Raw genomic sequence first — 16031 nt, forward strand, 5'->3', positions numbered from 1 at the left:
GTGCAATAATAACACAATTCAGCCTGTTGGAAACCCTCTCTGACACGTACCCTGCGGCTAACTCTCTAACAGATGATTTCAAGTTCAACAGCATTTTCATATCAAGTGTTTGTAATGACTCTCTCTTTGTACATGTTATACAGTATAGACTGTCTGGCCTTGACTCGTGCCTAGTTAGACTTACTACTGTGGTGAAGGGACTTGAGTGTGAAGACCGACACACGGCCGAAGGACACATTAGTCTATATGATGCATGCATTACTGTACATGTGGTTCTGGGTTCATTTCCATTTTGTCAGTACCTAGATGAACGTTGACTAGTTGAGAGAGAGAGAAAACCCCACGTTCAGTTTGGTTCCTTGTTTTCCTTTTGAACAGCTATGTCCAGTCTCTTTGATTTGATGTGTCTTAGACATTTCAGCCAGGTGCTCTCCAGCTGAACAAATACTATTTCAAACTGTGTCTGTCTGAGTCAGTGCATCCCAAATGGAATCCTATTCCCTACATAGTGCACTACTTTTGACCAGAGCCCTGGGTGTGATTTGGGACGCAGGCTGAGAGATGAAAGCCTGTGATTTATAGAACAAACAGACGAGGGATACTACATCCCAAATGTTACCCTATTACCATTTAAGTGCACTACTTTTGACCAGAGCCTTATGGGTCAGTAGTGGCCCTATATAGGGAACAGGGTTCCATTTTGGACATAGCCCAGCTCTGTAGTCACACACAGGGAGGCTGCCCGACTGCCTGCCATACATCTTACCCAGGGTATTGCTTCAATGCTTTGTTCCTGAAAAGGTCTCTGGGTAATTTCCACATCTAAGGTCCGAAGGGAGGAGATGTGTGGAGCAAGGTTGTGTTCCAAATAGTAGCCTATTCCCTACATAGTGCACTAATTTTGACCAAGGTCCAAAGAGCTTTGGTAAAAAAAAGTAGTGCACTATATAGGGAATAGGCTGACGTTTGGGACGCACCCCGACAACTGAAAGGGACTCTGTGTAGGACAGGCTCAGCTCAAGGTGACAGGTATTGGTATTTGTATTTTATTAGGATCCCTATTAGCTGTTGAGAAAGCAGCAGCTCCTCTTCCTGGGGTCCACACAGAACATGAAACATAATACAGAACATTAATAGACAAGGACAGAACTACATACATTTAAAATGTCACATATCAATAGAGGTGTTGTGAGGTGTTGCTTTATCAGTTTTATGAAACCAGGTTTGCTGTTTATTTGAGCAATATGAGATGGAATGGATGTAATCATGGCTCTATATAATACTGTACACTTTCTTGAACGTGTTCTGGATTTGGGGACTGAAAAGTGTGTGTGTCAGAGCTGTGTCTAAGTTGACTATGCAAACAATTTGTCATTTTCAACAAATGAATGTTTCTTAGAAAAAGAAGAATTGATGCATTCAGTCTCTTCAACTCTTAACCAAGAGAGACTGACATGCATAGTATGGATATTATCCCTCAGATTACAGTGAAGAGCAAGACGTGCCGCTCTGTTCTGGGCAGCTGCAGCTTAACTAGGTCTTTCCTAGCAGCACTTGACCACACGAATGGACAACAATCAAGATCAGATAAAACTAGAGCCTGCAGGACTTGCTTTGAAAGGGACAAATGAAACCATTATATTATATGACTAATTGTTGGCTCTTACCTGGCCCAGCTGCGGGGTGTGTGTGTGTGTGTGTGTGTGTGTGTGTGTGTGTGTGTGTGTGTGTGTGTGTGTGTGTGTGTGTGTGTGTGTTAGGCCCTAAACACTGCAGAACATTGTTAACTTCTGCAGTTTTTCCCATCTCACTGTCAGAAGACATCAGTTCCATTCACTGAATGTAAAAGGTTTCAGCCCAATATGGCGCCCTATTCCCTATATAGTGCACTACCTTAGACCAGGGCCTATGGGGATAAGTAGTGCACTATATAAGGAATAGGGTGCCAGTTTGGGACAGATAGAAGTTGTGAAAACAGTTATGATGTTCTTCCCTCTCTGAGCCCTTGGCGTTTGCTACAGTAAGCGGTCATCGCTAACCCTGAGTGTCCCCCTTCCTTTCTCAGGACGACAGTGATGGTATCCCGTGGTTAGAGGAACGCGAGGTGAGGAAGGTGCTCTACCTTTCTCTGAAGGAGTTTAAGAACACCCAGAGGAACAAGGTGACAGATGGCCTCGGCACAGGAAACATCAACGGTGAGTCTCTCGCCTGTAGCTGTTATTGTCACAATGGCTACATCCCAAATGGCACCCTATTCCCTATGTAGTGCACTACTTTTGACCAGAGCCCTATTGGAGAATAGGGTTCCATTTGGGAGGAAGCCATTGTCAGTGGGCCTTCAACAATAGCCTGCATTGCCTTAGAAATGACAATTGTGTTGACCGTTTCTCTTTCTACCACATCCACAGCATACTTGTTACTAAATGGTTCTCCAGCACAGTTAGTTTCTTTAGCCACATCAAGCCAGCAAGACCTCGTGAGATCAAATTCTGTTTCACTTAACGAAACGTGAGTGCAGCGCTTAGTCTGGTTTCATGAGGCTAGAATTTCTTACCATAAGAAGTGAGAAAGAATAGGTTCATTTTGGTATTCACAAATACCATGATATACCTCCTTGTGAAATAGCCCCCTGTTCATACAGTACAATATTATAGTTTTCCAACCTGGCCTATCCAGATAAACACCTCAGGACCTGGCCTATCCAGATAAACACCACAGGACCTGGCCTATCCAGATAAACACCACAGGACCTGGCCTATCCAGATAAACACCACAGGACCTGGCCTATCCAGATAAACACCACTGGACCTGGCCTACCCAGATAAACACCACAGGACCTGGCCTATCCAGATAAACACCACAGGACCTGGCCTATCCAGATAAACACCAGATGACCTGGCCTATCCAGATAAACACCTCAGGACCTGGCCTATCCAGATAAACACCACAGGACCTGGCCTATCCAGATAAACACCACAGGTCCTGGCCTATCCAGATAAACACCTCTGGACCTGGCCTATCCAGATAAACACCACAGGACCTGGCCTATCCAGATGAACACCTCAGGACCTGGCCTATCCAGATAAACACCACAGGACCTGGCCTATCCAGATAAACACCACAGGACCTGGCCTATCCAGATAAACACCAGATGGCCTGGCCTATCCAGATAAACACCACAGGACCTGGCCTATCCAGATGAACACCTCAGGACCTGGCCTATCCAGATAAACACCACAGGACCTGGCCTATCCAGATAAACACCACAGGACCTGGCCTATCCAGATAAACACCAGATGGCCTGGCCTATCCAGATAAACACCACAGGACCTGGCCTATCCAGATAAACACCACAGGACCTGGCCTATCCAGGTCAACACCACAGGACCTGGCCTATCCAGATAAACACCACAGGACCTGGCCTATCCAGATAAACACCAGATGGCCTGGCCTATCCAGATAAACACCACAGGACCTGGCCTATCCAGATAAACACCACAGGACCTGGCCTATCCAGATAAACACCAGATGGCCTGGCCTATCCAGATAAACACCAGATGACCTGGCCTATCCAGATAAACACCACAGGACCTGCCCTATCCAGATAAACACCAGATGACCTGGCCTATCCAGATAAACACCAGATGACCTGGCCTATCCAGATAAACACCAGATGGCCTGGCCTATCCAGATAAACACCAGATGGCCTGGCCTATCCAGATAAACACCAGATGGCCTGGCCTATCCAGATAAACACCAGATGACCTGGCCTATCCAGATAAACACCAGATGGCCTGGCCTATCCAGATAAACACCACATGACCTGGCCTATCCAGATAAACACCACAGGACCTGGCCTATCCAGGTCAACACCACAGGACCTGGCCTATCCAGATAAACACCACAGGACCTGGCCTATCCAGATAAACACCACAGGACCTGGCCTATCCAGATAAACACCAGATGGCCTGGCCTATCCAGATAAACACCACAGGACCTGGCCTATCCAGATAAACACCACAGGACCTGGCCTATCCAGATAAACACCAGATGGCCTGGCCTATCCAGATAAACACCAGATGACCTGGCCTATCCAGATAAACACCACAGGACCTGCCCTATCCAGATAAACACCAGATGACCTGGCCTATCCAGATAAACACCAGATGACCTGGCCTATCCAGATAAACACCAGATGGCCTGGCCTATCCAGATAAACACCAGATGACCTGGCCTATCCAGATAAACACCAGATGGCCTGCCCTATCCAGATAAACACCAGATGACCTGGCCTATCCAGATAAACACCAGATGGCCTGGCCTATCCAGATAAACACCAGATGACCTGGCCTATCCAGATAAACACCAGATGGCCTGGCCTATCCAGGTCAACACCACAGATGGATGGATATAGAGTATTCTGAGCTGGCAGGAGAAAGGCTTTAGACTGTTTTATGCGAAAGCGAAGATGAAATGATTCAGCCTTTCTAACCAAACACCAACGCATTCAGAGTCAGACAGGCTCTAAACGCTTAGGATGCATCTCAAATGGAAACCTATTCCCCATATGTAGTGCACTACTTTTGACCACTACCCGTAGAGTCCTGGTTCACTATAACAGGAACAGGGTGCCGTTTGGAATGCACACCTAGACACAAACTAACAGTAGGAAAAGCATCATGCTATTCAGACAGGCTCTAAAGATAAGATACACTCATCTGGGAATAACACAAATGGAGCAGGAAGTGAACGCTGCATACACAAGTAGATGCTTCCATTTTGGCTTCTCTTCTCTACAGTAACATGTCTTCTCTGGCTGTTTACCCACAGTGACAAGTTGGGAGGGGAATTCCTCTTTTCCCTGTATGCATCCCAAATGGCACCCTTTTCCCTATTTAGGTCCTTTTCCCTAGGGGCCTTGGTCCAAAGTAGTGCACTATGTAGTGAATAGTGTGCCATTTGGGATGCATGCACCCTCTTTTTCTCTTTGTTCACTTTCTGTTCAGGCTCTCTTCTGATGTTTGTGACTGATTGGCATTTGAGTCAGGATATGGAAGTGCTGTGCTCAGCCTCTCCACGGTGCCACTCCAGGCCACTTCTGAACCTCAGCAGGATTCTCCCTATGCATGGAGGAGGCTATTATTATCTCTGGGTTTAACGTGTTTCTCTGCACTTAACACCGCTAAGAGGCAATGCATGGAATTCCTGCACAGAAGATATCCTATTTTCACACAAATATCTAATATCTAAAATATAGATTTTTTGAATTCTCAAAAAGTGCAAATGTTTCAGATTAATTCTCAAAGCAGACTAGATTAGATTAGATTTCTGTACAAATCACTTCCTCCTTTTCCCTATTCATTTGTACTCATCCACTTGTACTCTTCTAATCTCCGCCCGGCACAGCCAGAAGAGGACTGGCCTCCCCTCAGACCCTGGTTCCTCTCTAGGTTTCTTCCTAGGTTCCTGCCTTTCTAGGGAGTTTTTCCTAGCCACCGTGCTTCTACACCTGCATTGCTTGCTGTTTGGGGTTTAAGACTGGGTTTCTGTATAAGCACTTTGTGACATCTGCTGATGTAAAAAAGGGCTTCATAAATACATTTGAATGATTGATTATGCCAGTCATTTGTACAGTAACACCAATGAAATGAAACAGGCAGGGGAGTACAGCTTGAACCCTCAACCTTCTGGCCTGAAGCCCAGAGCACCATCGACTGTGCCTCAGAAGCATGCTTCTTTACACCACAGATAGAATAATATTTGAGGCTTCACTACAGACACCCTGGTTCGAATCCAGGCTGTATCACAACCGGCCGTGATTGGGAATCCCATAGGGCGGCGCACAGTGTCGTCCGGGTTTTCACCAGGGTAGGCCGTCATTGTAAATAAGAATTTGTTCTTAACTGACTTGCCTAGTTAAATAAAGGTTAAATAAAGGTTAAATAAAAATATACATCAAACATAGTCAACATACTGTCAGACATAATAAGCTGATGAACACTAAATCTCAGTCACTACCAGCATGCAAACATTAATCATCCTCTGGACAAAAGCTATGCAAGATTCCCATTGCCAGTGTTACACTAGTGCCGTGCTAATTTCAGTTGGCTTATTTCTCTAGACAGTTCAATGGGCCATTAGGAATATTATAATTCTGCCATGATTACAGTGACTATCTGTTAGTAAAGTACATTATGTATTGGATAATGCCCCCTTCTGTGGCTTTTACTGTGGACTTCCTGTCTGATTAATTTCTCTCTAATGGGCTCTCCTACACACACATGTACACACACATGTACACACACATGTACACACACACACACGCACACACGCACGCACGCACGCACGCACGCACGCACGCACGCCACACACACACACACACACACACACACACACACACACACACACACACACACACACACACACACACACACACACACACGGCGCAGAGAGAGACACATACACGCAGACCTTGCGCACACACACAAACATACACTGGCACGTGCACACACACACACATGCAGAGAGAGACACACGCACACACACACACAGGCACGCATGCACGCATAGGCAAACCACACACACACACACACACACACACACACACACACACATGCACACAGACAGACAGAATCAGTCTGATTGTCAATCTTACAGCATTGCAACGCTCTAACATTCAGCTCAGTGTCCCTCAGTTCATTATCAATGGGACCGCAGGCAAATCACCAGCTGTACCTGGTGTTCTGGTACAGGAACGAGCCATTCCCTGACAAATGGCACCCTATGCCCTATATAGAGCGCTACTTTTTACCAGAGACATATTGGCCTTGCACTAAATATGGAATAGGGTGCCATTTGGGACACAGCCACTTTGAGCAGACCCAAGTACAGCAACACCGACTGACGACTTCTGTTTCTGTGCTCGCTGCATGTATTTATGTCCTCAACAACGATGAACAACGTTCAACAATTTAGAACAAGGGGGGGGGCAAATTACGGCCCGCACGGGCACTTCAATCCGGCCCCCTTTTTTCTCCACAATTTCATTGTGTCCAGTGTGGTAGTTACAGTCTTGTCCCATCGCTGCAACTCCCATACGGACTCGGGAGAGGCAAAGGTTGAGAGCCGTGCGTCCTCCAAAACACAACCCAACCAAGCCGCACTGCTTCTTGACACAATGCCTGCTTAACCCGGAAGCCAGCCGCACCAATGTGTCAGAGGAAACACCGTACACCTGGCGACTGTGTCAGCCTGCATGCGTCCGGCCCGCCACAGGAGTCGCTAGAGCGCGATGGTACAAGGAAATCTCGGCCTGCCAAACCCTCTCCTAACCCGGACGATGCTGGGCCAATTGTGCGCCGCCTCATGGGTCTCCCAGTCACGACCAGCCTGGGATAGAACCCGGTCTGTAGTGATGCCTTAGACTTGGGAGGCCCCCGCAAATTGATTTTAACAAACAATTGGTCCCCCAAAAAATGCGTCCCTCCGTTGAATTTCAAAATCCCGATGTGGCCCTTGGGCCAAAACGTTTGCCCACCCCTGACTTAGAAGAAGGGTGAACAATGACAGGGCTTTTGGTTTTGTTCAACTTGGATAGTTTTCTGGCTGTAGACAGTATTATTACAGTAGTAAATGCATCAGCCAAGTATAGCAAACAAGTGCTTAAAAAGTATATCAGAAATGTTTAATTGGTATTGGTACTGATAAAAAGATGTTAAACCATAATCACATTCAGTAACACCATCTGTCTGTTTAGAATGAACAGAAACACATTTGAGAATGTTGAAAGGCTGTTTTCTTGCCAAGCCAGATTGCTTGATGGTTTGGGATAATGCTTTTGTGTCATGGAATATAACTTTGCATCGTTAAAAAGTGAAAGGGCTGTGCGCGACATGGGATTGAATCCCACCCCTGACACTTTCCTACTTTCTCTTTTAAAAACAAATTTGATTTTGCACCTTTGAAATGTGAGTTAGTGTTGATTGTAATTGATGTCCCTCTCCCTGACCAACAGGCTCTTTCCCACACAGCCATGGCTGCCGGTCAGGACAAAAGGCAGGGATACTGGCAGTCAACGGTAAAGCTGAGTGCTCACGCTGCTCGTCTCAAAGCAACGACGGCAGCAGCGAGTATTCAGGGGACGATCCAGTCAGAAAGAGGTGACCCCTCCCTGTATTACAATGTGGTTATACTGTGTTAAAGGGGCAATCTGGGATTGGTACATATATATTTGGCCTTACATGAATGATATATATTTATTGATTCTTGAATAATATAAGTTATAAATGCCTCATAAGCTTAGTTCAACAGTCTTACCCTATCAGAACCCAAAATAAAAGCTTGTTTTACTCAGAACAGCAACATGTTATAGTGTTGTGATCTGAGTGTGTACGAGAACAGGAGGATTGGACTGTTGTGGTTCGGGTACTGTGTTACTGTTTGGACCAGGGAGGGGCTGGTAAGAAGGGACGTTGTGTAGTGTCCTCCTGCTGTCCACCGGCTGTCTCCTATTGGCAGCCAATCAGACCGGGCTGTGTGACAGCCAACTGTCCTGTTGCTCCACTCTGCCAAGTCTAGATCTAATAAAACAACTACCAAAGATTTTACAACTGTTTTTATCATATTCAAAAACATCTAAAAGAACAGGCAGTGTTTGTGACAGTCTGTGTTTCTGTGGTGCTGAAAACAAAGCCCACCAAAAGACAGTGTCTGTGTTTCAAATGGCACCCTATTCCCTGCATAGTGCACTACTTTTGACCAGAGCTCTGGGGGTAGTATTGACCTAATTTAGTCAGGAAGGAGATGCTGAGCTCACAGAGAGAGAGCTTATCAACTGAAGACAGAGAGAGAGCTTATCAACTGAAGAGAGAGAGAGCGAGCTTATCAACTGAAGAGAGAGAGAGAGCTTATCAACTGAAGAGAGAGAGAGAGAGCTTATCAACTGAAGAGAGAGAGAGAGCTTATCAACTGGAGAGAGAGAGAGAGAGCTTATCAACTGAAGAGAGAGAGAGAGAGCTTATCAACTGAAGAGAGAGAGCTTATCAACTGAAGAGAGAGAGAGCTTATCAACTGAAGAGAGAGAGAGCGAGAGATTATCAACTGAAGAAAGAGAGAGAGAGCTTATCAACTGAAGAGAGAGAGAGAGCTTATCAACTGAAGAGAGCGCGAGCTTATCAACTGAAGAGAGAGCGAGCTTATCAACTGAAGGGAGAGAGAGCTTATCAACTGAAGAGAGAGAGAGCTTATCAACTGAAGAGAGAGCGAGCTTATCAACTGAAGAGAGAGCGAGCTTATCAACTGAAGAGAGAGCGAGCTTATCAACTGAAGAGAGAGCGAGCTTATCTACTGAAGGGAGAGAGAGAGCTTATCAAATCAAAGTTTATTTGTCACGTGCGCCGAATACAACAGGTGTAGGTAGACCTTACAGTGAAATGCTTACTTACAGGCTCTAACCAATAGTGCAAAAAAGGTATTAGGTGAACAATAGGTAAGTAAAGAAATAAAACAACAGTAAAAAGACAGGCTATATACAGTAGCAAGGCTATAAAAGTAGCGAGGCTACATACAGACACCGGTTAGTCAACTGAAGAGAGAGAGAGAGCTTATCAACTGAAGAGAGAGAGCTTATCAACTGAAGAGAGAGAGAGAGCTTATCAACTGAAGAGAGAGAGAGAGAGAGAGCTTATCAACTGAAGAGAGAGAGAGCTTATCAACTGAAGAGAGAGAGAGAGCTTATCAATTGAAGAGAGAGAGAGAGCTTATCACCTGAAAAGAGAGAGAGCTTATCAGCTGAAGAGAGAGAGAGAGCTTATCAACTGAAGAGAGCGCGAGCTTATCAACTGAAGAGAGAGCGAGCGTATCTACTGAAGAGAGAGCGAGCTTATCAACTGAAGAGAGAGAGCTTATCAGCTGAAGAGAGAGAGAGAGCTTATCAACTGAAGAGAGAGAGCTTATCAACTGAAGAGAGAGCTAGCTTATCAACTGAAGACAGAGAGAGCTTATCAACTGAAGAGAGAGAGAGCTTATCAACTGAAGAGAGAGAGAGAGCTTATCAACTGAAGAGAGCGAGAGCGAGCTTATCAACTGAAGAGAGAGAGCTTATCAACTGAAGAGAGAGAGCTTATCAACTGAAGAGAGAGCTAGCCTATCAACTGAAGACAGAGAGAGCTTATCAACTGAAGAGAGAGAGAGAGCTTATCAACTGAAGAGAGAGAGAGCTTATCAACTGAAGAGAGAGAGAGCTTATCAACTGAAGGCAGGGATATTCTAATTACTTCCATTTATTGGCTCAATGAATCAATTGGATATTTGTAACCGGGTAATATTGATATCTGTCTCATCTTTTCTTAACCTGAGTCCCAAATGACACCCTATTCCCTATTCAGTGCACTAGTTTACTACCAGGGCCCATAGAATGTAAATGTAAAAATGTCTCTTCTCTCCCTTGCCAGACCACGGCTGCAGGCTCAAAGGAAGTTTGCCCAGTCTCAGCCCAGCTCCCCCAGTGCCACGCCGGTCAAGCTGTCTGAGACCCTCTTGCCCCCCAGCCCCACCTCTCCCCTCAGCGACCTCACCAGACGCAAGCCCAAGACCGAGGACTTCCTCACCTTCCTCTGTTTACGAGGTGAGTGGCCTGCAACCTTTAGTTTTTATGGAACTTTGACTTATCCAGGAAGTTCCATAGAGGTCAGAATACCTCTTTTACAAGGGAGACCTACCACAGTATAAAGGGCTTCTGTATCGCGGCTCAGACTAACACCCAGATACAGGAGACGGATAGTACGAGTCTCAGAGTTTATTATAGAACAAGGAGCAGGGGAAATGTAAGTCAAGACAGGCAAGAGTCCTAATCCAAATCAGAGTCAGACAGGTACAGGACAACAGGCAGGATCAGGGTCAGGACAGGTACAGGACAACAGGCAGGATCAGGGTCAGGACAGGTACAGGACAACAGGCAGGATCAGGGTCAGGACAGGTACAGGACAACAGGCAGGATCAGGGTCAGGACAGGTACAGGACAACAGGCATGACCAGGGTCAGGACAGGTACAGGACAACAGGCATGATCAGGGTCAGGACAGGTACAGGACAACAGGCATGATCAGGGTCAGGACAGGTACAGGACAACAGGCAGGATCAGGGTCAGGACAGGTACAGGACAACAGGCAGGATCAGGGTCAGGACAGGTACAGGACAACAGGCAGGATCAGGGTCAGGACAGGTACAGGACAACAGGCAGGATCAGGGTCAGGACAGGTACAGGACAACAGGCAGGATCAGGGTCAGGACAGGTACAGGACAACAGGCAGGATCAGGGTCAGGACAGGTAAAGGACAACAGGCAGGATCAGGGTCAGGACAGGTACAGGACAACAGGCAGGATCAGGGTCAGGACAGGTACAGGACAACAGGCATGATCAGGGTCAGGACAGGTACAGGACAACAGGCATGACCAGGGTCAGGACAGGTACAGGACAACAGGCAGGACCAGGGTCAGGACAGGTACAGGACAACAGGCAGGATCAGGGTCAGGACAGGTACAGGACAACAGGCAGGATCAGGGTCAGGACAGGTACAGGACAACAGGCAGGATCAGGGTCAGGACAGGTACAGGACAACAGGCATGACCAGGGTCAGGACAGGTACAGGACAACAGGCATGATCAGGGTCAGGACAGGTACAGGACAACAGGCAGGATCAGGGTCAGGACAGGTACAGGACAACAGGCAGGATCAGGGTCAGGACAGGTACAGGACAACAGGCATGATCAGGGTCAGGACAGGTACAGGACAACAGGCAGGATCAGGGTCAGGACAGGTACAGGACAACAGGCAGGATCAGGGTCAGGACAGGTACAGGACAACAGGCAGGATCAGGGTCAGGACAGGTACAGGACAACAGGCAGGATCAGGGTCAGGACAGGTACAGGACAACAGGCAGGATCAGGGTCAGGACAGGTACAGGACAACAGGCGTGATCAGGGTCAGGACAGGTACAGGACAACAGGCATGACCAGGGTCAGGACAGGTACAGGACAACAGGCAGGATCGGGGTCAGGACAGGCAGAAATGTCAGAACTGGGAAGACTAGGAGAAACAAAAAACTAGAGCACAGGAAAACACAGGGAACACGCTGGTAGGACTTGACAGGACAAGACGAACTGGCAACAGACAAACAGAAAACGCAGCAATAAATACACAGGAGATAATGGGGACAAATGGGAGACACCTGGTGGGGGGTGGAGACAAGCACAAGACAGGTGAAAAACAGATCAAGGTGTGACATTTTGTGCACTTTCATGTCCAATCCCATTTTACACAAATGAACACATGTGGATTGCAAAGTTCAGTTATGTGCTGTGTGTGTGTGTGTGTGTGTGTGTGTGTGTGGTGTGTGTGTGTGTGTGTGTGTGTGTGTGTGTGTGTGTGTGTGTTCCCTCATATACTGCTGTGACGTGGATGGTACACGTGTTCAACAGTTTTAGTTGTGGGCTGACTTGGCAACCTGTCGTGTAAGCTTATTGGTCGAATGCGGAACAAATGAGCTCACGAGAAGTAATGCTTCAATGTCATAGGCTAACGCAGTAAGTAGTGCACTATGTAGGGAATAGGGTGCCACTAGGGACACAGTTCTGGTTTTATGATGGTGTTCCCTTTAAGTGGCCTGTAACTGGGCTTAGTATTTAGAGTGTCTGGCCTGGCTCCAGTCCCAGGGTGGATCTGAATTACAGTCCATTATACTGTGGGTTGGCATCCTCCTAACCTCAACCTCAACCTCAAACACAAATCTGTTTTCCCCCTGAAACAGTTAGTGACAGCTTCAGGTTCCAGACAGCCCTGAATATGTCTCAGTGGCTTATCTCATTCATCTAGTGATGAAGGGGTTGGAATAGCCAGTCAAACCAGACAAACACTGAAACTTACATACCAAATCAGAGAATACATTCAAATCAAATGTATTTATATAGCCCTTCTTAGATCAGCTGATATCTCAAAGTGCTGTATAGAAACCCAGCCTAAAACCCCAAACAGCAAGCAATGCAGGTGTCATCATCGATACCTCTGCTGATTGGTCTAGTGTTACACTGGTTGTGTTATTATATACAGTATATACAGCCTACCATGAAACATGCATCAACCACACATCATCCATCCATACATTATCCATCCATACATCAACCACACATCATCCATCCATACATCAACCACACATCATCCATCCATACATTATCCATCTATACATCAACCACACATCATCCATCCATACATTATCCATCTATACATCAACCACACATCATCCATACATACATTATCCATCTATACATCAACCACACATCATTCATCTATACATCAACCACGCATCATCCATCCATACATTATCTATTTATACATCAACCACACATCATCCATCCATACATTATCCATCTATACATCAACCACATATCATCCATCTATACATCAACCACACATCATCCTTCTACACATCAACCACACATCATCCATCCATACATCAACCACACATCATCCATCCATACATCAACCACACATCATCCATCCATACATTATCCATCTATACATCAACCACACATCATCCATCCATACATCAACCACACATCATCTATCCATACATCAACCACACATCATCCATCCATACATCAACCACACATCATCCATCCCTACATCAACCACACATCATCCATCCATACATTATCCATCTATACATCAACCACACATCATCCATCCATACATCAACAACACATCATCCATCCCTACATCAACCACACATCATCCATCCATACATTATCCATCTATACAGCAACCACACATCATCCATCCATACATCAACCACACATCATCCATCAACCACACATCATCCATCCATACATCATCCATCTATACATCAACCACACATCAACTACACATCATCCATCCATACATCAATCTCACAGTTCATCACTGTGCTTTGCCAGTTAGGTTAAACTGGGTTAATGGCATTCAATCATAATGAAATGCTTCCTTAAAGAGTACCTTTTCTTTTCCTAGTCTCAACCCCTCAACTAACAGTAAGTCCTGTTCATTATCTGGGATGATTTAAACCATTTCCTTTATTATGCTTTATTAAGCCAGTATAGCAGTGGAGTGTCAATGAGACAGTATAGTAGTGGAGTGTCAATGAGACAGTATAGTAGTGGAGTGTCAATGGAACAGTATAGTAGTGGAGTGTCAATGGAACAGTATAGCAGTGGAGTGTCAATGAGACAGTATAGTAGTGGAGTGTCAATGGAACAGTATAGTAGTGGAGTGTCAATGGAACAGTATAGCAGTGGAGTGTCAATGGAACAGTATAGTAGTGGAGTGTCAATGGAACAGTATAGCAGTGGAGTGTCAATGGAACAGTATAGTAGTGGAGTGTCAATGGAACAGTATAGTAGTGGAGTGTCAATGAGACAGTATAGCAGTGGAGTGTCAATGGAACAGTATAGTAGTGGAGTGTCAATGGAACAGTATAGTAGTGGAGTGTCAATGGAACAGTATAGTAGTGGAGTGTCAATGGAACAGTATAGTAGTGGAGTGTTAATGGAACAGTATAGTAGTGGAGTGTCAATGAGACAGTATAGTAGTGGAGTGTCAATGGAACAGTATAGTAGTGGAGTGTCAATGGAACAGTATAGCAGTGGAGTGTCAATGGAACAGTATAGTAGTGGAGTGTCAATGGAACAGTATAGCAGTGGAGTGTCAATGAGACAGTATAGTAGTGGAGTGTCAATGGAACAGTATAGTAGTGGAGTGTCAATGGAACAGTATAGTCAGTGGAGTGTCAATGGAACAGTATAGTAGTGGAGTGTCTAATGCGAACAGTATAGTAGTGGAGTGTCAATGGGAACAGTATAGTAGTGGAGTGTCAATGGAACAGTATAGCAGTGGAGTGTCAATGGAACAGTATAGTAGTGGAGTGTCAATGGAACAGTATAGTAGTGGAGTGTCAATGGAACAGTATAGTAGTGGAGTGTCAATGGAACAGTATAGTAGTGGAGTGTCAATGGAACAGTATAGTAGTGGAGTGTCAATGGAACAGTATAGTAGTGGAGTGTCAATGGAACAGTATAGTAGTGGAGTGTCAATGGAACAGTATAGTAGTGGAGTGTCAATGGAACAGTATAGTAGTGGAGTGTCAATGGAACAGTATAGTAGTGGAGTGTCAATGGAACAGTATAGTAGTGGAGTGTCAATGGAACAGTATAGTAGTGGAGTGTCAATGGAACAGTATAGTAGTGGAGTGTCAATGGAACAGTATAGTAGTGGAGTGTCAATGGAACAGTATAGTAGTGGAGTGTCAATGGAACAGTATAGTAGTGGAGTGTCAATGGAACAGTATAGTAGTGGAGTGTCAATGGAACAGTATAGTAGTGGAGTGTCAATGGAACAGTATAGTAGTGGAGTGTCAATGGAACAGTATAGTAGTGGAGTGTTAATGGAACAGAATAGTAGTGGAGTGTCAATGGAACAGTATAGCAGTGGAGTGTTAATGGAACAGAATAGTAGTGGAGTGTCAATGGAACAGTATAGCAGTGGAGTGTCAATGGAACAGTATAGTAGTGGAGTGTCAATGGAACAGTATAGTAGTGGAGTGTCAATGGAACAGTATAGTAGTGGAGTGTTAATGGAACAGTATAGTAGTGGAGTGTCAATGGAACAGTATAGTAGTGGAGTGTCAATGGAACAGTATAGTAGTGGAGTGTCAATGGAACAGTATAGTAGTGGAGTGTCAATGGAACAGTATAGTAGTGGAGTGTCAATGGAACAGTATAGTAGTGGAGTGTCAATGGAACAGTATAGTAGTGGAGTGTCAATGGAACAGTATAGTAGTGGAGTGTCAATGGAACAGTATAGTAGTGGAGTGTCAATGGAACAGTATAGTAGTGGAGTGTCAATGGAACAGTATAGTAGTGGAGTGTTAATGGAACAGAATAGTAGTGGAGTGTCAATGGAACAGTATAGTAGTGGAGTGTCAATGGAACAGTATAGTAGTGGAG

At 45.4% G+C, this 16031-nt stretch overlaps 1 protein-coding gene across 1 annotated transcript in view; it reads left to right on the plus strand.

Annotated features, from left to right (window-relative positions):
• The first annotated feature begins 659 nt into the window (after positions 1-659).
• LOC145863951 (protein Jumonji) overlaps positions 660-16031 on the plus strand; it is a 128394-nt gene continuing 113022 nt past the window's right edge. The window contains exons 1-4 of the mRNA XM_082968539.1: positions 660-663; positions 2046-2195; positions 8015-8159; positions 10452-10624. Coding sequence (XP_082824665.1) covers positions 660-663; positions 2046-2195; positions 8015-8159; positions 10452-10624 — 472 coding nt within the window. The remainder of the gene's footprint in view (positions 664-2045; positions 2196-8014; positions 8160-10451; positions 10625-16031) is intronic.

The sequence above is a fragment of the Salmo salar genome, chromosome 02 (assembly GCF_965601325.2).
Source record: "Salmo salar chromosome 02, fSalSal1, whole genome shotgun sequence".
Taxonomy (NCBI): Eukaryota; Metazoa; Chordata; class Actinopteri; order Salmoniformes; family Salmonidae; genus Salmo; species Salmo salar.